Consider the following 26,011-nt stretch of genomic DNA (forward strand, 5'->3'; position numbering starts at 1 on the left):
AAGAATCCTCCAAAAATCACGCCGCAATGATTATCAAATTAAAATCTTTTCAATCACGAATGAAATACCATTCATCCTTCTATTTCGTTTTAGCATCTCTGAAAAATTTGTAACATTGTGTCGCGTTATTTGAAAAAACGTTTTGGCGTCGCCTCGCGAATCTGACAATAAGTACACCAAGTCTTTCTTTGAATTTCCTTCCACTTTATTAATTTTTTAGTCCATACTCGTCCTCTTTTTCCATTTCAAGTACTCGTATACTGTACATCCATGCGCATCCATATGCCATCTGTTTCATTTTTCAACTTCTTTCGTCATATTTGTAGTCTTCCTCTATCTCAAATTTACATTTTCCACTTAGTTGATTCGTATTTACATATACATAAGATGGCAGAAAAAAGATCTGAGATTTAAAAAATTTATAATTAAGTATTATCTTATAATAAAGTATTATTTTGTTTTAAATAAAAAATGAATTTTAAAAAATTCATATATAATCATTAATGTATGCTCTTAGTTAAAAATTTATTTCTCTAATTTCTCACTGTGTAACTGTGTAACTTCGTCATTGCATCAAGAGTTTATGATTTCACGATTAGATTTTATTTTAGTTAAAAAAAGCTTCATTAAATTAAATAAAAGTTTAATTATTAAATCGTAACTCTTGGATATAAAGAAGGAAATACGTTGAAGATTAAATTAATTAGACATTAAAATATTGAATTTTTGAAAAAAAAAATAAAATGAAAATTATTTTCAACAATACAAGTTATTTATAGATACTCGATACGTTCGCCATCTTTGTTAGAAGTTTATTGTCCCCAAATTAGCAAAAATTACTTTTTCGCTCTTTCCTCTATCTTTCTTCCAAAAACTTCACTTTTTAATAACCGTTTGCATGCTTTTTTTCTCTTTCCAATATAGTAAAATTTTTATTTTTATTTTTATTTTTAAAAGAGAAATTTAACATTGTTAAAATTAAGAAAATATTTGATATTAAACTTATTCTCAACGTTCAACATTATTCATAATGTTATATTCATTATGCATCATCATATATCATCATATGTCATCACATTATTCATAACGGTTAATTATTATTTATAATTCTTCAAATTTCTTAAGTAAAATTTGTCATTTTTAGAAAAGAGATTAAATATTATTAAAATTAGAAAAATACCTAATAAAATTTATTTTTAATATTAATAGTGTTATAGTATGTAATAAAATCAAAATTGTTTTATAATTATATGTCAAAACAGTTTGTATTTTTTTTTATAAAATTATACCTTTGAAAACAAGTCGTTGTATTTTTCCATCCATTGTGAAGGATGAAAAGAACTGAAGAGAATTCTATGCAGATACAGACCATCTTTGAATTCTATTCCTAGCTGAAAAATACAGTTCAATATCCGATCAAACGCGTTCATGTGTATATTAAATTTTATTCTATGTGATATCAAATTTGTTAAACTTTTCAAATAGATATCATATTTACATTATATTTTAATAAATAAAATTGTGAAAAGTTTCAAAGTGCTTTTATTAAAATAAATCATTTTCTACGATCTTCTATAATGAAGTTAATCTCTTAATAAATAAAGTAACAATAAAACAATCATTAAATATTTTCTTTATACCATTTTTCCATTGAAATTTAATAAAACTTTATTTCAATAAAAGTGAAGTTGTTTTTAATTTACTCAAAGCTTTTCATTTATTGGTTTTTAAGAATTTCTTTCTGTTTTATAATAAATTTATATCGAGTTTCGTATATGAAAATTTTATTTTATTTTTAAAAACAAACACAAATTTTATAATAATTCATCATTTTTATTTCCTATCTATATATATTTTTATTCTTTGTTTTTCTATTTTTATTTCAATTTTATGTTTTAAATTTTATGGTCGACATTTTTGTCATTTTTATAGAATTCTTCAAAACTTCGAATTTTCAATGGCAAATCCAGTACAACACTATGTTATTCAACACACGAAGAAAAATTCAGCCCAGCATTGTTATGGAAAACTATTCGTAACCTGAGAATAATCAGAAAGAATTGAAATACAGAGAAAATATTCTGTTTTATTATTGTTCGATATTATTGCAAAATATATTTTTATTTTTATCTAAAAAAAATTTATAAAAATGATTTCAACGATTTTAGTAACTTAATTCTAATAAATCTTATCATTTAAAAAATTCAAAAAATCGCAATTTATTCTACGAAAAAGATTTTCTCACGAAGAATATTTAATACTATCTTCCTATCTTTTTCAAGTTTCCAACTACTACCTTCTGTAATATTCACATAAGCTTTATAACTCTCTCGTATAAAGTACGATTTCTTTCAAGATTACTTTTTTACAAGTAGACATTTTTTTGAAAGTAACTAGAGAATTATAACAACTTTTCAGACTTTTTTTTTTAAATGTTTTACATCTTCTGAATTAACCAAAGATAAGAGCAATCATTAAATAATATTGCAATTAATCTTCAAACATTTAACTCATGTCTTATAGATATCATTTAGCTGTAAATATCATTTATATCGTTAGAAACATGAGTGAAAAATATAATTATCTATTTAATAAAGGTTAAGTCTTATAATCTAACCTAATTTAACCTAACAATTTAACCTATCAATTGATATAACAATTAATTAAAATATAAATATTTTATGTATACACATTAGATTTCAAATTATAGTAATAAATGTATTTAATAAATAATATTAGATGTAATTCTTATAATTATGAAATATAGATAAGTACATACATACTTCATTATACAAACCAGTATTGTCATATTGCATAACTGCCATTCCCACTATCTTTTGGAAATTCAATATAGTACTATCGACATAACAATTATTCAATGTATAAATTATATATTTTATATAATAGATTATAATTTCAAATTACAGCAGTAATATAAATATTGGATTTAATAAATATTGGAAAGATATAGTATCATAAGACATCCAAAGATATACAAATAATGGAATTCTTTACAAATTATATTAAATTATATTAAAATTTTACTAATATTTCAGCACGAGCACTCTTATCCATCATATCACGATTTACTTATACAGTTAGTAGAAGGCACTAAAAATCTCATTGCTCTTTAATAAATAGTTTTAGATGTATTTTAATATTAGTTTTATAGTTTATAATTTTAATATAGTTATAAATGGATAAATATAAGTGTTTCCATTATCTGAATCAGTATGTATGATACAGTTCCGATTGACGTAGCAATTCAATGTTTAAATTATATTTTTTATGCGATATACGTTTCACTTCAAATTACAACAGTAGCACTTTTGTATTTAGTAAATGTTGGAGAGATATAATATCGTGAAATGGTTTAAGAATATTTTTTTATATAATGGAAATTCTTTATAAATTATATTAATGAATTTTATTATTACTTCACTCATTCTCATATCCATTATATCATAACTCACTCGTACGTCACGAGAGGTCACTGAAAATGATTAGACATTATTTGGCGGCTAATTTGAAAGTTCTTTTTCACATTAAACTTACGTAAGTATAATTCCTATAGTTATAAATCGATTAAAATAGATGCATATTTAGAAACTTTTCTAATCCATCTTCGAATTATATTCTTTTTTTTAGAATAACAGGACAGTGCATATTTATAGATGGATGTGTTTCTATCTGTCATATCCTTCATATTTCATATTTGCCAGTTCTCAATTGGAGATTCGTTTTAGAAATACACGTATTAACTTTTACAATAGATGAACGACATTTATAGAAGAAAGAGAAGAGAAACACGCTCATTAATTATTTATTCAATTATTCATAATTATTTATCCAAAGCTTTGTATTATAAAAAATATATAAATTAATGCAGACTTTGTCCAAAGTATATTTTATGTTTCGATGTAAATTTTAAATTGTTGCTTTAGAAAAGTACAGTAATTATAAAGAATTCTTTATTCAAATAATTGATAATGTAGCATAAAATCCATTGGAAAAAAACCTTATTATATATTTAATAAACGAGATTCTACTTTTACATTTAAAATTTCAATTAACTTCGTACAAACGTTAAATATTTAAATAACATAGATGCATTTTATTTTAATTAATTCAATTACAATTTTATGATAATCTTCTTTAGATATAGTAAAGAATATAAGCATATATTCGACGAAAAATGTTAAAAACTCATTCTACTATTTTCATTTTACTTTTTTTATAAAAAATTTTAAAAATTCGATTGACTGTAAAAATAGTGAAAAATTGGAAATTGAAATTAAATTTTTGTTATTTTTGTCTCTATTCAAAGTTCAATAATTTAAAAAAAAAAATCATGCAGCAAGAGATGATTGTAAAGAGAAGACTTCAATATTCAGATTTATCATAGATTTGTGAAAAAATTTTTTCAGTATCTTTACATTCGATTAAATTTTTTGTAATAAAAATATTTTTTATTTTTCCATTTTTTATAATATAAAAACATCTTTAAAAAAAACAAACTCAACAAAATTAAAACATTTCAAAATAAATAATTATCTTTAATAATTATCCAATTATCTTTTTTTAATTAATGACAAGTTAAAAATACAATAATATTATATTTTATATTGTAAAATAAATATGAAATCTTTCACTCGAGAAAATAAAAAATATTTATTCCCATCCATCAATTTCAAAAATCCATTTTCCTTCTGCTCTTGATTAAGCAATATCAGCTATCTTTCTCTTTCCATAACAAAGTAATTCGTCAACACGATGCATATCATGTGATACCTATAACGATTACAAAGCACCAATTTGCGATTTCGAAGCCACATATTTCCGAGATAAAATGTGATGTAACATTTCAGTTCCTTTTTTATTCGTTTCTTTTTTAAACCAGTGTGCTCGTTCGATATGAATGCGCCCTCTTTGCCAGCCTTTGGACTATGTTGAATATTTCAAGTTGCGCTCTTACATCTATCGCGATAAAGTTCACAATATCGTTTGAATAACATGAATCATCGATCTTTGAATACTTTGGAAAAATGAAAATAGTGTGTATTGTAATTTTGAGATAAGTACTTGTTTCGATTGGATTTATATATCTGGTTACTGTGAATGAAAGATACTTAACCTATATTCATGCATCATTCATTTGTAATTTTGTAGTTATGATGATGATTGGTATTGTGAGTAATTATGCTTTACGTTTAAAAAATTAATTGACAAGTGGAATTAATATATAGAGGATATGAATGATTTTGTTTTGATCGTACTCGAAATTTCAATTTCGAAAACTAGAATAATGAATAGATGATAATGTCGATCTTGATATACGATGAATTGGAATTAGAACTTCGAAAAATGAAGAGAAAAAATACTTCAAAGTTAAAAATTGTTTATTATAATTCTTTTCATTAAAAATTTATTATAAATTTAAAATAAAGTCTAGGAATGTAATGGAATGGAATGAAAAAATTTCGAATCTAAAAATTATAATTATTTTTACTATAAATAATTCTCGAAAAAATATTTATATATTTATAATTTTAAAATTTTTAAGAATTTTGCAAACCCAAAAATTAAGAAATTAGAAATTAGAATTATTTTTCTCTTGAAAAAAAATTCTTAAAAATTTATTGTAACCTTATGACTTCGAAGAAAAAGAATTTTTCAAATTCAATTAAAAATTGAAAATCAAAATTATTTTCTCTTGTAAAGTAATTCTTTTTAATCTTGGATTGTTACACCTTCAAATTAGCGTGTGTCCTTTAAAATCCTTAGAGGCTTTTGTAATTTCACAGTGCAGATAATACAGAGGAAACACATTATGTACCTTTCAACGGTCTCGTCTTCACAATATCACTAGCTCGAGGAGTATAAAGTACAATTAAAGCCAAACCAAGTGAACACGAGTTAAGACAAACATTCCATGAAAGCTTTGTTCTAGATCTCTATTTAATGTTATCGAAAATCTGTTTTCTAATTTAATCATCGAATTAGCAAAGATCAAAATATACACCGTGCAAATTAATCTCTTCAGATTATTTTAATTGCAATGATACAAAGATTATGATATTTGTATTGTTTTATTTTCGAAATTTTTTCAGTTATTGTCGAGTAAATATAAAATTATGTGCTTATATATTTTTATTGTATTTTTATTAATGAGATTTTAATTTTTAAAATTTGGATAAAAATAAATAAATGAATAAATGTCAATTTTAAGAGATTTAGATGTACGTAAAGCAAATTTTATTATATTGGTTATTCAAATTTTCATATATAAAATTTTCATCACAAAATGAAAATTTGAAACTGAGAAATTATAAAATTATATAAAAAAAAAAATAGATTTATGTAAATAAAAATTGTATCTCTTTTTATAACTCGATTAATATTAAAACTGTTAAATATAATATATTTTGATGAATTTTAGTTTTTTTATTTTTATAGCTGAAAATGCAGTTGTAATATAAGAAACTTTTGTCATTTTTGATAAAATAATTCAATGATAACTTGGTTAATAAAATTACTAATATACATTGGCTGAATTATATTGTGAGAAGGTAAAGTAGACAAGCCACTTCAAAGACAGAGTGCATATCTGATCATAAATGAAATTCTAAAATTGAATGCAAGATTTAATGCTTCCATATTATATATAATTATAATTATTTACAATCAATAATTTTTTTCACTATATTATATTTATTCATATTAATCCTAATATGAATATTTTAAAAATAAATTTATAAATAAACATTTTTTTATTTAATTATTTTTTGTTTGTTGAAAATGTTTTCCTACACATTTTATATAAAATATAACAAAACTTATAAAAAATGATTTTTTTTATTTTCCTCAATTAAATTAATCTATTATCCAAAAATTATAACAAACATTATAAAAAAAAAAGTTTTCTCAAATTTTCTCGAATAAATCCTTCATGTAATTTCAAATTATTCCTGTGTAATTATGAATTCCAACTGAAACCATAAAAGAAACCGATCTTTCTTCTAAAATCCTTCGTTTAATCTTTTTCTTTCACTATTAACGAGCCATAAAAATAACATTTCCAATACTTCCACATAAATAATTTCGAAAACAGGAAATAAAACTTTTCCAATATCATTTCTTCGTTGCCATATCCATGAGAACCGATCCAGATGGCGCGTAAAGCGATCTAAAAGGAAGAACGGAGGAGCCATCTTCCGTTTCATCTTGGCACAAAGAGCAACATGGATTCTGCCTCTCATTTCCCTAGTTATATCCGGCAAGAAGAGAGACTGCGAGTGATTCAAAATGCATTTTTGTTTGATAGACAGAGTTTCCAATCATTATTCAAAAGATTTATCAAGATGGAAAATTTTTCGTATCACGATTTCTGACATTCAGAAATTTGAACGGTTGAGAAATGAAGAAGTTAAAGTGAACAATACTTATATGTAATTAAATATATAATTAAATAATAATTATCTATCGATAATGCATATTATTTAATTTACTTTTTTAATTAATCAATCGATTGATTAATTAAAATAGGTTAGGAAAAGATTGATTAAATATAATATTATTCAAATTTTATTTTAAATAATGTTATTCATTTAGGTCGAAAAAATTAATTAATTTTTCAATATTCAATTTTGTAATTCGTGAAATTTTAAAGTATATTGCAAACATTGTGAAAATTTTACAATACAAATGTTGCAATATTTGTATGAAATAAGTGTAATGATATTGAACAAATTTGTAATACGTGTATAAATGAAATATTGATAAAAATTTCATGTTCGATTGTATATAAATTTTATAATAAGTCGTGTGTTAATTATAATCGTTAAATGTCGATAAAAATGAATTAAATTTTATTTAAAAAAATTATTTTGATTTTCATTCTTTTATGAATATAAATATATTTTGCATAATTTTCAAATTTTTAGTCATATAATTTTTTCAATAAATCTGCAAAACGAAAAAAACACATGTTAACAAAAATAAATTGAACTTAATTTAGAAAAATTCTTTAAATTTAGTTTTCATTTTCCTCTTGAAAGATCCTCTTCTACATCTGATATCTGGATCCAATCATTATATCATTATGTCATGAATATACTCTGAAAATCTTTAAAAAATATTTTTTGTTATTCAACTCGAATCTTTCTCGAAAGGAAATGAGTATTTTTCGAGTATTTTTCAGCATGATAACCAATCCTTTTTTATTATATTAGATTAGGTGTGAAATCACTCGTAAAAGTTTTTTTAAAAACTACAGAAAGTTGAATTAAAAATATTAACATAAAATTCTATTGAAAAATTTAATTTAATATCAAAATTAAAGTTAGATTAAATTAAATTAAGTTAATTAAATTCATCAGTATGTATATTTAAGCATGTATAAAAATAATCAAATAATTTACAAGATTAAATTTATTTATTGTTCAAAGAGAAAATGTAAATATCGATTTGTAAAACAAAAGTTATGACAAATTGCCATTAATAATAAAGTAAATTGACAGATAGAATTTATTTCGAATGGATAAAAAATTGAAATTAATAATTCCAACACTTTTGTTTGACACTTTGGTCTATTTCTCCTTATGTAATTGTAATACTTAATATTAGTTTCCAATATTGTCAATAAAAAGAGAAAAAATACAAAAAGAAAAAATACAAAAAGTAAAAATTTCATAAAAACGATATATTATATAGAATGATTTATTTGTAATTGCCCAATGTTTTTTGTCAAATTCGTTAATAGTTGAGACGAAATTTTTTGCAAAGAAAAATATTGTTTGAAAGTTTAGAATCTTTATTTTTAATCTATATTTTTAAAACACCCCCTATATTATTTCTGTCTTTCTTGAAAAGAAAAAGAAAATTTAAAAAAAATTCATTTTATTTCCTAAACATATTATTACTCTGCCAACTTTCCAACATTTCCAAGATGAAGATAAATTAGAAGCAAAGTCACTTTTGATGAAAACGAGGTGCGATATTACCTGGAAAATTCACTTAACCATGAGAAATATTGTTAAATGTACGAGTTGTAATTAGTAAAAAAAAATAAATAAATAAATAAAAATAAAAAAGTAATAAAAGTCTGAATTTTTCTATCAATTTACATTTTTTTTTCTTCCATCAGTAATTAATGTAAACGAAATTAATGTGTTTCGATTAATCAAATTATTTTAATATAATTCTTTATTATCTATCTTAATTGCTGGAAATAAAATTTATTCGGTTAATTGATATCAAATTTCTCAATAATTTTTATAAATTTTAATTAATTATTTAATTAAATTTATGATTTATGAATTTCCAATATCGAAGAATTTCATTAAAAAAAAATTTACATTTATATTGAAGTTTTATTTTGAAAAATTAAAATTCAAAATAAAAAAAAATTTCAATCATATACATATACAACAATATACATATCAATAATGTATAATTAAACAATAAAAATATTTCGTTTAATTTATCAGAATAATAAATAATTTAACAGAATAAATACAAAAATAAAAATAAAAAATAAACGACAAACAAGATATGATAAATAATTAATTTCAATCTGCCTTATAAATAAAACGAAAATTATGTTTGTTTAATAGGGGGAAAAATTGTCAAAAATAATTCTTAATCTCTACATCTTTTAGCTTTCAACGAAATGAGATCGTGAGACGACCAATGTCATCGTACTTCATCCTTATTACTAAGGATCTTAGTGAAGTGAACATTCAAGATTTTCATAATCTCTCTCCAAGATAAGTAGGGTCTCTACTACATTGAGAGCTCTACTTCGTTGGAATGGAGGGATAAGAAAGTTAGAACTAGATACAGAGCTAAGAACCATCATCGTGATACTTAAAAAGATACCACACAACCGCTGATAACAATCTTATTGAGATATATTGTACCTAAAAAATAACCTGATAATTTTAATAATTTGTCACTTGTTATTATCCTCTAACTGTTTTTCAAACAAAGGACATTAAACCTAGATTAAAATTAAATGATTTAGATAAAATTAGATTTAATATTAAACATATATTTGATTTTATTTTTATTATTATTATCCTGATTATTTTATTTTTTTCAATTCGTTTATATGTTTATAAATTCATAATTTTTGTTTTTTTTTTGAAATTTTAAAAATGAAAGAAATTTAGGTAATACTATTTTACTTATTTTATGTGATTATTAAATTTTAAATATTATTCAAAAATATCAACGAATTTTTTTTAGTAAGTACTTATTGGTCATTTACTTTCCAAGATTAAGTGCGCCAAGTGGCCGGAAGTTGACTTTCAACAAGCTCGAAAGCTACTGGTAAGCTAGAATGTTGAAAGGTCGTCTTTAAGAGCTTTCAGATATCTACTTTACCTACAGCGATAAAACAACATTCTTCTTGCAAAATACCAGTCTCGAAGTCTCGAAGAAATAAACAAGAAAGAAGCTCTTTTCCAACGGTTGATAAATCACTTCGGATTACTAAAAAAAAAAAGAGAAAAGAATCATATTTTTCCTTCTGTACCGTGAAATAAAAATAGTCATTACCATTCAAGAACAATACTAGAAAAATAATAATATACAAAAATATATACATATGTACACTTATACATTGTTCTAAAGAAAGATGATTGATGAATGAAAAATCACAAGTTTCTTCAACGTGTCATCTTTGAAAAACGAAAACTGTTAATTAGTCTCTTCTGCAACCACGATCGATACGTCTCTTCCACGCTTTTTTTAACAGAGGTTTTTCTGGGTCGTGTGCTTCTTTGTAGAGAAAAGCATCGTTGTTGAAAGCACGTGCATTCGTCTAAGAGCAATCGACTATGTATGAACACCTGTTACAGCTAAATCATAATTGATCGAATAAACTTAAATGTATTTTATTTATATATATTTAATTTTATTATTTATATAATCTTAATTAAATCTTGAATTATGTTTTTTCAAAAAATATTTTATCTTTTTCTTTTATCTTTATATTTTATCTTTTTCAATATAATTTCCTAACCTATTTTTTCTTCTGTTGTAATTATATAATATTACTCAATATTGCAAGAACAAAATATTCGATATTTACCATTTTATCATACATTTTCGTGTGCAGGAATGAAAATAAAAGACAGCTTGTCCCGTAACTCGATTCTATCGATTCCCAAATTGTGCACGACATTACTATCACCATTTGACATGGGCAATCTCTCAACTTTGACAGACACTGCAATGAACTTCATTCGTTCCACTGAAATCTCGTTCCATCCGTGAAAGCTGATTTCTCTGTATAATTCAATCCTCTAACGTATCTGGTTCGGTCATTTTAGAAATCAAAATTAGATACCGAATTATTGATGCCATTATTAATAAATATTAAATCAGATTCCTCTTAAAATAATACTATCAATTAGAATTAATTCTACTAAATAATTCTAATTAATCTATAATTCGTTTTGAAAGTATTTCAGAAAATTTATTCAATGTATCGAGAGATTTTGATTTTAAATTGAAGACAAATTTTAATTATTAAATCATGATAATTAATTACATTGCAATAAATTAAAGATTTAAATGAATTATGAAAATAATAAATTTTATTGAATTTATTTTTAGAAATAAATTACTTAGAGAATTTTCTTTCAAAAGTATTTTCTCTAGAAAATTATATTTATTTTATACATCACTGAAATCGTTAAAATAAGACCGCAAGATGGCAGTAGGAAAAATGTCACTACGCAATGAAAGTAGTATTCTGATAGGTTAAACTGAAATTATTAGGTTACATAGTGGTACGATTTTACTTCGAATAAAAAGTAATTTAATAAAACCTTATAAACTGAGAGCTATAACAAATAATATAACTTCCAGTGCATCTATTAAATCTGTTTTCTCAAAGTTTATTTGCTTTCTCAATATCATTTATAAGAACAATATATTATCAAGTTCTATAATTTTCTTTAATTTCGCCATAAAATGATTAAAAATATTAAAAGATGATATAATGAATGATAATAATAATAATTATATAAAAGAAGTTTAAATTGTAATATAAATTTTAAATTTAAAAAATTGTTTAAATTTGTCTTTTAATTTAATATTAATATTAAATTTGAACGTTTATATTTTAATTCAATTTTATTTCAAAGAAAGATAATTTTCTAAAGAAAACTTTTGAACGAGAAAAAAATGAGAAATTTAAATTTGAAACAACCGCTCGCTATTTTTCATTTAGCAAGGAAAATTAAATTTTTGAAATTTACATTCGATACACAGACTTTGGAATAAATGATTATCAAATTAATCATTCATTTACATTTTCTTATATATTAGTTCGTAATTCATTTGGATTCCAACTAGCTGAATAATTGCTTTTACCTTCACATTGCACTTTTTCATCGAGATTATATCTCCCACAATTTACATATCAAATTATTCATAATTTTCTGATAAATCTTCATGAAGAATATAGAATATTTAGTCACTTACATAAAAGAAATGCATACTCTTCACGTGAATTCTCACTTACCTGAAACAAAAAATTAAATAATAAATTAGTATAAATATGATATTAATATAATTTGATTTTTTTTATAAATTTTTCAAAGTATTTTATCTTAAATCTTAAATTAAGATTTAAATTTTTTATAAAAATTTAATTTAGAATTTTAATCCATTAACATAAACACATTATAAAATCTCATCTTTCGAAATTATATTGTGAAATTTCATCGAGTTTCAATATGAGAAGACTTAACCTACAAAAACCCATTATCGGCAGTTTTCAGCTAACCGTAATGTCGCACAATGATAACTAGGTTGAAGAACAATAAAAGAAATATCGGCTTTAGGCGCAGCATAACACATATAGCACGCACGAAGTGAAAATTCTAGGTCAACTATTTATAAAAAATATTAAGTCATTTCCTCATAAAAAAAAATATCTAATCTTTCTTGGTTATATTAAAAAATTATTTATAATTTTTTAAATTATAAAATAATAATCAGCATTCAAAATGAAAAAAAATACAATGTAATTAAAGCAGATAATCAATTCTGTAAAAATTCATAAAAATGATTCAATGCCATTTTTTCATATCTTTACAAAACAAAGCAAATAATCTACTCTTCTTTATAAAAATGATTTATTATTCTATCCAAATAATAAATTAAAATCTATAAACGATATTCGATATAAAAAAATATAATAAATAATAAATAAAAGATAATACATAGAAATCTAACCTATATAATAAACAAAATAAAATAATTTTCTGAATATAATCCTCAATATTATACTTATGAATTTATGAAAATAATTTGATATTTTTTTTTATAATTGTTTCTCTGCAATAGCACAATTTTTTCATTATAATAAATCAAAACCAATGTTTAATAATCAAAATAAAAAATATGTATACAGATAATAAAATAAAACCAGATAATAAAATAATTTTATACCATTTCTTCGTTTGGTCGTTTCAAGTCACTTCAAAATGTCAGTAATGTCAACACTATTCTTGTAGATGCGCGAGAAGCAGTGAAATAATGAGTTCGAATAAATGAGTGGAGTCGTTAATCGTTAATAGCAGTGCATTGAAGTCCAGAATGGGATATAAAAAGAAAAAGAGGATTCAGTGAAGGAAGGATCGAGGATGAAAAGATCGGGAAAAAAACGTGGTTTTAATTTATACAAGTGAGGATCAACCACTGAGCTTTTTCTGACCTTGTACTTAACTAAAAAAAAAATAAATATATGCTATAATATCACTCCAAAATAAATTTTTAATTACTCAATAACTCAAACTTTGCTTTTAATATTTTTACTAATTTTAAATTACTTTGTACACGAAGATAAAATTTCGACTAACTTTTATTGAATTTTGTTATATTATATTTTGTTATATTATATATATATTATATATGTTATATTATAAATTATATATAGACATATGTGTAGTTGGATCGAAAGTTAGGTTAAGTCTTATCAGTGCTTATATGATATATGAGTTGAAAGATTAAAATGCAAATCCATTGTCAAATAGAAAATGATAAACGATGAGACAGAATTAATAATTTGTTAATTTGTTATGTTTTACGAAAAGAAGATCGAAAACATTAAAAATTCTATTAATGTGGTCCTATAATCTTTAAAATATAGGAAAATTTATTTATATTATTTATATCTCTATAACTCAATTTGAAACTAAAACTCTTATAAAGTTAATTTTTTCGAAAATTATTTTTCGTAAACAAATATAAACAAAAGTGAAAATTATTCGCAATGTAATATTTATTTGTAAAAAATATTTTCAAGAACAACTCTCTATTATTCTCAAGTAGATTCGTACGGATAGAAATCTGTAATACAATCTATCTTGGATTGCACAAGATTGGAGAAAAGCCATTAGACAAATATAGATGAAATATAATTATCGCTGAACAAAGCTATAAATCTTATAGCATTATTTTCAATGTCTAAATCTTGTACCAATAGTCTTATTCTTAAAAAAAATTATTAAGAAAACGTAAATGTAAAGAAAACAATATATAAATGTACAAAAATAAATAAACAAATGAGATATACATACAAAAATTAAACAATACAATAATAATAAAATATAAGAAAAAACACAAATAAAAATACAACACACATTATTTGACTGCTCAAGTGCGACTGACGAGTTTGGAGACTTAAGACAATGTCTTAAATGAATCTCAGATTTCGTCACCAGATGGCAATATTGCACACAAAACGAAATATATCATATATTTTACGGATTATAAAAAAATATATCAAAATGTTAATTTTTGAAACTCCAAAATCTTGGATCAATTATACAAAAAATCTGGAAAAAGGAATTTTGAAATATTGTTAAAAAAATTTATTTATTTGAGAAAAGTGATGAGACATCGATTCTATTTCTCAAATAATTTGTGATTCGTCTCTGAAATGATATAAATTTACTTGTGTGCATGAATTTCTTTTAGTGACAAATATAATGATAATAAATGGTAAGTATGGCGGCGTAATGGGACTCTTGCAATTTTCAAATGCTTCAATACATTCTATGTATTATATAATGAAATTGGTTAACATGAAATTTCCATTATCATAGAAAATACCTATATTTTTCTTCTGATGTAATTTTTTTGAAATTATTTGAATTATTTTAATGAAATTATTTTAGCTCTTATAATTTAGATTATTGTTAAAATAATGAATATATACAATTAATATTACTTCATATCATAGATTTCTAATGCGAAATTGCAAAATTTTATATAATTTACATATTGTAAATTTTATAAAAGTTTTCAATAATTCTGAATATTTTTATCTATTTAAAAATTTATTTTTATAATTGAAATTTTGAAATTAAATATTAACCTCTAAAGAATTTTTTATTTAAAAATAAGATAAAAAATTAAAATCTTTCACATTGCATTAACTTATTAATAAATAATTATTTGAATATGGAATATTTTTCAAATGAAAACACACACATGAAAACGTTGTAAACCATCATTATAAAGTTTCGTTAAAGAAAAATCTTCTCAAATATATTTTACATTTAATATATTAGAATTAAATAATTTTCTAGAAAAAAATTTTAAATATGCAATTAGTTTTCCATACTGATGAAAACATATTATATTCAGTGACAAATTAGAACATTCAAGATTTTGTACTTGTCCCAACGATAAATTGAACTCTCCTGTTGAATTCGCTCAACTATGCACACATGAAATAGGCTAGCTTCAAAGTAAATATGACCTTTACAGATGAATACCCTCATGTTTCAAAGAAGATAGAATAGCATGATTATTGAAAATGAGAGCGATCTTGTTCGTTAGAATTTTCATATTTTTTTTTTTTAATATAATGAATATTATAATGGATAAAATTTAAAAAAGAAATTTATTTTAAAATTTTGTAAAGAAAAATATGAAAATTTTGATTTCAGAAATTCACACGAATTAATAATAATCATATTTTTAATTACAAAAAATTAAATTTTCATATTTGTAAAAAAAATAATTTTAATTCTATATTTTTATATTTTAATACTTTCAGAATTCGTCATTTTTTAAATTTTTTAAATTTTAAATTTTTTAAATTTTGAAACATATATACATATATACATATATTGCATTTTTACATATTATTATAATTTAAATTTTTTTTGCTATTCTAATTAAAACAAATTTAATCACAATAATAAATTCTGATTCAAAATTACTAATATACAATTAACTATGTGCTAATAGCAAAGATTTATAGAAATAACAAGCCGGGAAAACCGAGATTCTATTTCAAATCTGCTTTATAATATAATTTTTATATCATGCTCTCTAATTATAGTAAATACAAGAATCATAGTGAATACAAGAATCCTTAATACGTCCAACGTATAATTTTTGACTTTATATATCATTAAAATTACAACGAAAATTTCATTTTAACATATTTTTCTTGATATCTCTTATCGACATTTTATTACAGCCTCTATAAAGAAAACTCGTGTCATGACCTATACCGATAAGAGTATCTATAATTACAACGTCCCCCTGACTCGCTCATAAAGTATAATTACTCATAAATCGCCATTTTTCTCGAGTCGATATCATGTTATATACGCAACATTGGATACAAGATTAAAAAAGGAAAGTTGCAGTCGTCCGCGTGAAAATGGAACTTGGCATTTTATGTCGAAAAGCACTTTGTAAAAAGAAGAAAAAAAAGAAAGAAAGATGTATCATATTACCAGTGATTGTAATCGATGTTGCAACAATTTCATAGAGAACGAGAAACAAAATAGGAAACCAAGATATTTGAATAAAGATGTAGTTTTATTGCGCAAAATGTAACAAATTGCATTTTCAAGATATAGGTTTTACGAGAAATGCAAAGTTAAATGTGAAAAATATCATAGACTTCGCATATAAAAAGTTTGAAACGAATAAGAGAGTTAATCCTTTCATTTTGAGAAAATTCTCTTAAGTTAAGCTCTTTAGAACATAACCTAGAATTCGTGGGCAGAATAAGGAAAATTAATTTTGAAATAATGAAATTACCATTCGGAGAATGAAATGAGAAAATTGTAGGTAAATTTACGAACAATAAAATAATTAACATTATGCGAATATTATATTTGATGTATATTTTGAATAACACAATATTTGTTAGTTGAATATTATTTCTGCTGCATAAAAGTTCATATTCAACTCGTATAGCATAATATAACTTTGTACATATTGTAATTAAACATAAAATTCTAAGCAATAGACATTTAAAAAAATAATTGGAATATTTTTACACATTCACTTATACTAAAATAATTTTCATCATTAAAAAACTCTTTTACATAAAATGTTTTCACATAAAAATATTATAATTAAATATAAAATTTAAAACAATAGATATTTAAAAAAACAATTAAAATCTTTATATTCACGTTCATCTATATTAAATTATTATTTTTTTTCAACGAGAATTCTATATTTTATATATGATAACATGTATCAGCATTCCAAATATTATAATTAAATATAAAATTTAAAGCGATAAAACAAATCACAATATTTAAAAAAACAACTGTTATTTTTACACGTTCACATTTATTTTTAATAAAACCTTTCCTTGTTTTATTTTCTACATTTTCTTTTGTATATTTAAGATAACCTTCCAAACGAATGTTACTAGCAAATAAATTATACACTACACACTCAATAATTCCCTAAAAAGTTCCTAAAAAGAATTTTATATTCATATATTTTCTTGCAATGAATAAAAGGTTATAATGAGAATAAATGAAGATCATATGTATGTAGAAAACCATTAAATAAATTCTCATTAAAATTGATATTTTTTTTTTTTGGTGAAAGAAATTTTTTATTGGTGAAAATGAATTATTGTCTCTAGAGCATTTCAACGTAAATAATAATAATAACAATAATAATTTAAATTAAATTAATAATATTGAGAAACAACGTCGAGTCACAGTACGATAAATCACTCTTGAAAATTCCATTATATATGTATCATGCTTTTTATATATACGCGTAATAAAACCTACGAAATCTCTAATTATAACTCGTATATTATTAAATTGATATTGGTTTTCGATACGATTCGATATTATATTTGTATATTTCGTTTTTATTAACTATAGTGCCCTAATAATTAAAGATCAAAGTTTATCAAGTATAATATTGTATGCCTAAAATCATTTTATGAAATATTGGTTTATATTTATACAATCAACTATTCTTTTCATCCGTGGAATGTAAAAATATCTGAAGATTCCAAATGAAGATAGAAATACTTAATATAAATATCTAAAAATCCAATTGAAAATAAAAATATTTAAAATGAAGGTATAAAGAATTAGTATTATTACTTTTTCAGAAATTTATAATAATAAACATTGTAAATTTTTTCTAAGTCGAATGTCGAAGAATATAAATAACACAGAAACAATAATAAATTAAGCACTTATTTTACTTGTATTATTATTTATATATTTAATAAGAAAGGGGAAAAAAACGTAAAAATTGTAAGAACTCGCACAAACGTATAATACATAACCTTAATTCTAGAAAATTGAATGAAACGTGTTATGCTTTTAAACAAATTAAATAATTTTTCTTTTCTATGCATTTTATATATATTTTCCACATCATTATTTTTTCTATTTTTTATTTCATGTAAATTTTTACTTACGAAAAATAAGATTTTCTAACATCAATTAGCACGATAAAACAGGTAACGTAATATTAAATATTAAATATTTTGATACAATATATTGTTTACAAACATATATTAACAAATTACGAAAAAATTTTATTTTATTAACCATAAATTCATAAATAAATATGTTTCCATAAATGTGTTGTTACAGGTTTCCATACATTATATATCCAAAAATTATTTGTTTTAGGTTATGTTTTATCTTTTATATTTTACCTTTTATATAGGTAAAAAATATTCTGTCGTGAATAAATTTTTTTTAAGTATATCACTAATCCATCTTGATATAACAATATTAATATATCCTATACACAATTATCCTATACATATACGGATATATTAAACTGGGTTAAACAGGAATAACTTATTTCAATGGCGGATAATTTTCACGCATAAATGAGCATAATGATCTACATTTATCTTTGTTTTACATTCTTCTTATTTTTACTCATATAAATATTGATTTATAATTAAAATAAAATAGTTTTTAACATTTATGTATAGTATATTAACACAATATCAATAAATTGAAAAATAAATATTGGAAAATAGAAATTTCGTTCATTTCCGATTTAAAAATATATTTAAAAGTGTGAAGCAATCGAAGAAATATCGAATATCGAAATTTTCAACTTTTCATTATCAATATACGATACCGATACAAAACTATGATTTATTTTGACCATTCAGAATATTCTGTTATATTCAGAAACTATATATTTTAGAATACTTATTTGATTTTGTTTGCAAAAAAATTTTAAATATAGTTTCCTTTTAGTTTTTATGAATCAAGTAAAAAGAAATAAATTGAGGATAAAAGTTGTACATTTTACGACTTGTTGAACTTTTTATGTTAACCGAAAAAGGATATTAAGAGAAGAATATGATTGGATATATCGTTATAGTTTATTCTGGGATTATTATACGTGAGAAATGTAAAAGATTGATTAAAAGATGAAATTCTAATTTATTTTATATATTTTATAACTACATTTTTTATTCCAAATTTGAATCAAATACATTTTTAATCACTTTGAATTATTAAATTTTATACATTTTGTAAATATAATACGCTTCTTTAAGAAAATCTTTTTTCCACTAAATATTGGTTTCCTTTTTAATCTAAGAAAAAAAAATTTTATATTTCTATTCCTTTGTGATTTTACATGCTTTTTCATTTATATGTATAATGCACAATTCGAAATTTAACACCTATTGAAATATCACAATACTATGCTCTACTTCATTCGTCGATACAAGATATCTTTGATGAAAATACATTTTCTAAATAAAACTACAGTCTAAATAAAGAAAACTAAAATATCCTTTACAAAAATTTTCAATCGTTCCACTAACCTCGAGGTTAGTGATGAGTTTAAACCGACTTTGAACTATTTCAAATCAAATGGCACAGCGATCATAGATACTAAACTAACTTTTCATCGAGCTTGAACTTTGTCGAGGAGTCGTTTCAAGTTCAGAAGTCTTCATGCTTCTGGCGCTATCGAAAACTGTTCCAAAACTGTTACATCCACGTTTCCATGCTCTTTCAAAAAATACACTTTCGATCTAAATAAAAAAAGAAATACAATAATCTTTTCATCGGTCTTTCTAAAGCATTTCCCTGCCTCGCTAGTGATGGGTTTAAACCAACCTCGAATCAAACTTCAAATCAAATCATACGAACGTGACACTTACCTTTCATCGAGCTTGAACGAGGACCTGGACAAGTCGCCCCAAGCGCTCATACTTCTGCTTCGCCTCCTGTACGAGGATTGCGGCGCGAGTAGCCTCGAGCTGCTGCGCCTCCTCGAGGGCAAGTTCTCCGCGTGGAAATACACTTTCGGCGCCTTCTGCTGTGCATTAGGCGGCGTTGAGCTCGGTGTGACTGCCGTCGAGGTGATGAGCTCCGGCAATGCCTCGTAGTCCCACGCTCTGGCGCCCATTTCGAGCAGGGGGACCGACGAGGCAGCGTTCTGGCCTCGTTCCCGAGGCTTACGCTGGTGAAACAGGGCGAACAGGTGACGGAACGTCGACTCGTTCGCCCGATTCTCCCTCTTTCCCGCTCGAAGCTTCACTTTGTTCGACTTAATGTCTACGGCTTAATACATCTATTGACCACCACTGCTCTTCGCTTTTCCATCACGGCCACAGTCATCGCGGGTTAGGTGGGGGGAACACGAGGGTGCGTCCAAACGTCGTACTTAGACGTATCGCGTACCACTTTGCAATTGTTGGAACGATTGCACGATTTTTGATGCTTCGCCATTTTGATTTTGGATCGAGAGAATTTTTCCAATTTTTATTTTCTCCTTGGGATTTAATTTTTTTTTTTTTTTCTTTTATTATTGAGATGTAGAAAGATGTAAAGATGTAATCGGTGCCACAATTTTTTACGTTTCTCTTTTAATTTTAATCGAATGTGGATTAATAGAATTTTTGAATATTAAAGATTTGCATTATATGATCATTTTGATTTATTATTAATTTTTAATTTTTTTTTCTTTTTTATCCGTAGTTTCTTTTCCTAAGATGGTTTATATAATTGATAAAATTTTTTTATTTTGATCAAAAATGGATAGACAGAATTTTTGAGATATACGATTGATCTTCTTAAGATTTATACGATCGAAAGCACGATTTCTAGTATTTTCTAATTTCGATATAAATGTATCGGAACAAATTTTTTATAATTTTATTCGGTAATATACGAGTTCGATTCACTTCTTTCCCTTTTTCCTCTTTTTAAAAATAATCTTTAAAATCGATTTGTGATCTTTTGGATTGATAGAATTTTTAGAATTTTATTGGAGCATGCGATCGTTTGATCTTTTACTCTTCTTTTATTTTACTTCCTCCTTTTTCCCTTAAAATGGTATGTACGTGTGTAGAATTGAAAAATCTTAACGTTTGATTCTTTGCTCCTCTTCTCTATTTTTCTTAAAATATATATAATCGATATCAAATTGTGATATCTATATTTATTCTGAAAGAAGTATCGACAAAAAATTTATTATTCTTTCGTTGAAACGACGTGCGATCTTTTCATCCTTTTGCTCTTCCTCTTTTTTTGTTTTTACTTTTATTATAATTTTCTTTTATTTTCAAGATGATTTATAGAATTAAATTAAATTTATAGAATTGTTCGATTCCTCTTCTATTTTTGATTTCCTTTTCTTCTTTTTCTTAAAATGATGTGTGTATAATCGATATCGATTTGCAGAATAATATTTTGATTCTAGATGAATCGACAGAATTTTGTTATCCTCTTTTTTAAATCTCCACTCTTTTTCCACTTTTATTTAATATTGCTTTGCTTAATATGCAATCGATTTGTCATCTCTTTTCATCATTGAATAATTCTAAAGGTATAAATCGAATGGAAAATCATCAATTTCACGATTTCGTAATTTTCCTTCATCACATGATTTGCAGATTTAATAATAAAATCTGTTTCCAAACGATTAAAAAAGATCGTAACCTCCTTTATAAATTGATGAGAATCGTGTAGAAACGCGCGATCCTTTTCTTAAAATGATATTATTCGATAGCAGCCATGAATATTATATTATCAATAAGTAGCAACGATCACGGTGATAAGGTTAACTAAACAGCTTCGAAAGCAATTTGTACTTAGTAGTTTGAGATATCAGAATAATTTCTAATCGATAATTCGATGTATCAAACTTGATACTCGCCTCCCTTTGTACGTATCACGTTCTCAGATATTGTTCCTTTAATAGGGTCCTTTCAAATTGGTTAACGAGAATCTAATTTGTTTCTATTCAAAATGGAATAAACCGGGTGTTCTTATTGCAAAATGTTCGTTTTTGAATATTACTTGAGAATCGAATATTTTTGATTTTCAAATTTGTTTAAAAATCTATTTAATCTCTAAGCATCTATTAATTAATTTAGTCGATCAAACGAAGAGTGCAAAATGCACGATTAAAGTGTACGCTTTAACCAGAACATTCTTCCATTGAAATTCTATTCAAATTGGAAAATTGCAAATTGTCCTTGAGGATCGAGAAAATTGGGCTTTTCTTTTTTGTAAATTCCTTAGTGAGCCCGGTTAACAAGTGCAATAACTTTTATTTCCGTTCCAAAATGTATTGATAACGTTCACTCGTGTATATATCGCAATATCGAGATAACGAAAATTATTTAAAAATTACGATAACAGTGAAACAGCTATTGAACAATCTAACGTGGCTATATCAAACGTGAACAGCATCAACAATAATCTCAAAATTAATTTCTAAGTAAACTTTTTATATATAGTCTATATATGTATATATATTTAACAATAAATCTGGAAAAAATTTCACAAGACTTGCAAAAGTTCTTTTTTTGTTTAAAAATATTTTCACTGTGTTGTTATATATCTTCAATCATATATAACAATCAAATAACAATCAATCTCGTAAATATTATCATAATCACGCTCCATTAACCATTGATGTAACGAACTTGTGTATTCAGCTTGATAAATACCTTCTCATTGTTCCCAGGAAATTTGACTGCAACTTGACTTCAAATTGTTCTCTCCTCGCTATACGATATTTCTGACAATTCGACAATATCTTTTGTTTCAAGCGAAAATATGTATATACACACTAAGAATCATTTTTCATATCATCGTGCGGATAAAAACACGAATGTATCATAAATATACAATTGAAATGGAGTAATTTTTATATCGAAGATTTAATTGATCGATTTTAACAACTGGCTTTTCGATTGACAATAATTCAAAGTAGCTTCTTGTCACAACATGATAGAATTCTAATTGATCTAAATGAAATCATACAATGGTCAAAATCGAAAATCATGACCATCGAAATATCTTTTAAAAATTTTACTCGAGTTATATTTCGATCGATCTATGTAGAGAATCGAAAATTATGACATTAGAATATTTCTTAATATAGTAAAAATTAAACTCGAGTGTTTGTTTCGATCGATTTCTAGAAAAAATCAAAAATTATGATCATTATAGAAATATTTCTTTCATAATATCTTTGTTAAAAATTACAGAATCGATATTTCGATTGATAATTAAAGAATCGAAAGTGACGAATATTGATATTTTTTTAATATAATATTTTTTGTTAAAAGTACACTGGATTGTTATCTTGATTGATTAAAATAAAATCAAATGAGGATTATGATTACAAAATTAATATTTCTTCGATACTAATATTTTTTTTTGATATTCGATGATTGGTTGAATCGTACTACTATAAGCATTTTGTTAAAAATATTGCGACAAATTGCGAAGCGATCAACGTATTCTGTTGTTTTAATATCGCCCCTTTATATTTTCAGACAAAAGATATCATTCAGGCTTATCATTTAATGTGCGTGTTTCGAGGTTATGTTCGATTTTACTTCCAGATTTCAGACCGGTAATAAAAATCTCCTAACATACGTCACCTCAAACACGTCAGATTCCTTGCGGATAAACAATGATTATATCACTTGAAACCACACGATATTATTATTATTTCTTTTTAAACAAATAACAACAATCGTCAACTCGATAAACATTCACCGAAACATCATTGTCTATTTCATCATCATCGGTCTCGGTATTCATCGTTCCAAGAATGGACCTAGCATTGTTTGACTTGATCGATACGAGGTCATAAGTGAAAGAATTCGAGAAAAAAAATTCTATAAAACCTTCTTCAAATATCTCATTCCATCGTCGATCCAACGAAATTCGTCTTCGTAATGTGAATGATCATTTGCACAACATTCAAAAGTTCAGTAATCAGCTGATTTCTTCGAAAGGGAAATCACAAGACATTTAACAGCTGACAAATATGGTTATGTTCGATATAATGGCAAATCTTCAGAATCCAGGCACAAGTGTCAAAGATCGAAACACAACGATTTAAGCAGCGAGACATATCGACGTATTACATACTGCATCGGCCTTGACATAACACCAGTGTCACAGCATTTCTTTCAATTTTCTTAATATTGTCATCACACGCAATGAAAATATTTTTTTTGAATAATTTTTCTGTTTTAAAACATAACTAATCGTTGTCTTTGAGCCGACATTACGTTCAAAACCGTAGCAAAAACTCGTGCATGAAGAAAAAAAAACGAGAGCACGAGGATTTTGGTGAATGGAAATGGCGGATCGGTAACTACCTATACAAGACTGATCACGGTCCCGATAATATACACTTAGGCCTGTATCGCTCTCTCAGTCCACTGGTTTTTCACTGTCGAGGAGCCAGCTCGCAGCTCACCACTCCGTACTGCGGTACATTGTAGCAGTTTTCTCTCGTGTTCGACCACCCCTTACTCTCTCTCCGATCACTCGACTCCCCACTCCTGCCTCGCTCGCTTTGTCTCTCTTTCACTCACTCTTGCTTTCCGCATCTCTCTTTAACCTCATAGAATAAGATATTGGTAAATTTATAGGAAATATTTGGAAAATCGTTTATAGAGATAAAAATAAAATATAAAAGTTGGTGTACAAAAATTTTAATCGAGGCTTATTCATTATGATGTTTATTGAAGTTGACATTAGGTGAAGCGAGAAGCAGAGTGAGACGTTGTCTCTGTTATGCTTCTGTACGTTTCTATTTCCCTCTCACTTTATCTGATGCAAATTTCAATCGCTCATAATTTAATAAATAAGTTTCAATCGAGATTTTTTTATATCAATTTTTGTATTTGTTTCGATCTTTATAATCGATTTAAAGATCACATGAATATATTAACGCTATATATATGTATAGATTTCTTTGTCTGACTTGAATCACGCTTTGTCACTAGTTCCTTTCTCTTCCATCTCGCTTTAGATTGAAATGGCGCACACATGCACGTGGCGCCGCCGTTGTCAAGGCGATTGCGCTACCCGGGATGTATCGTTATTTTTATATCTTCTCATCATCTGTTAAATACTTTCTGTCAATTTCAAAATCGCTCGTGATAAATAATCTTTCGGTTGAAGCTAAACAATTCTGACGTGGATCAATATTGATTATCGATGGTAAATGATGCATGTAATATATTTGAGAATAAATTTTATAAGAGATAATAAGAGATAATATTATAAGAGAATATATACTTTGAAATTTATTCGAAGATTATAAATGTTGTTTTATATATAATTATTTTATATCGTCTTAATATGATGGATGAATCAAAGATGATTCTTGTTATAACTTTTGGACTTTTTCTATTAATATAGGAAGAATACTTTTCTTGATTATGAATAAATAA

At 24.8% G+C, this 26,011-nt stretch overlaps 1 protein-coding gene and 2 long non-coding RNA genes across 7 annotated transcripts in view; all 3 read right to left on the bottom strand.

Moving 5' to 3' along the window:
* The window catches only part of LOC107999647 (potassium channel subfamily T member 2), a 190,869-nt gene that overhangs the window by 145,608 nt on the left and 19,250 nt on the right, over positions 1-26,011 (bottom strand). The window contains exon 1 of one of the 3 annotated variants that reach the window (XM_017059606.3): positions 20,459-25,580. The exons of the other annotated variants lie outside the window; for them this stretch is intronic. Within the exon in view, the coding sequence (XP_016915095.1) occupies positions 20,459-20,706 (248 nt within the window). The 5' untranslated portion in view covers positions 20,707-25,580. Of the gene's footprint in view, positions 1-20,458; positions 25,581-26,011 lie in introns of those variants that run through there. 3 annotated transcript variants of the gene reach the window in all.
* Positions 182-4,022, bottom strand: LOC133666321 (uncharacterized). Its single transcript, XR_009830349.1, has 2 exons — positions 2,784-4,022; positions 182-1,391 (listed from the first exon to the last, which is right to left on the bottom strand). It is a non-coding gene; the product is annotated as an uncharacterized LOC133666321 (long non-coding RNA).
* Positions 10,031-14,686, bottom strand: LOC107999656 (uncharacterized). Of its 3 annotated transcripts, none has more exons than XR_009830337.1 (5): positions 14,598-14,686; positions 12,385-12,535; positions 11,096-11,318; positions 10,624-10,862; positions 10,031-10,494 (listed from the first exon to the last, which is right to left on the bottom strand). It is a non-coding gene; the product is annotated as an uncharacterized LOC107999656 (long non-coding RNA). The 3 variants fall into 3 exon arrangements; XR_003698074.2 differs by having other exon boundaries at positions 10,616-10,862; XR_009830336.1 differs by having other exon boundaries at positions 10,031-10,862.

The sequence above is a fragment of the Apis cerana genome, linkage group LG6 (genome assembly GCF_029169275.1).
Source record: "Apis cerana isolate GH-2021 linkage group LG6, AcerK_1.0, whole genome shotgun sequence".
NCBI lineage: Eukaryota > Metazoa > Arthropoda > Insecta > Hymenoptera > Apidae > Apis > Apis cerana.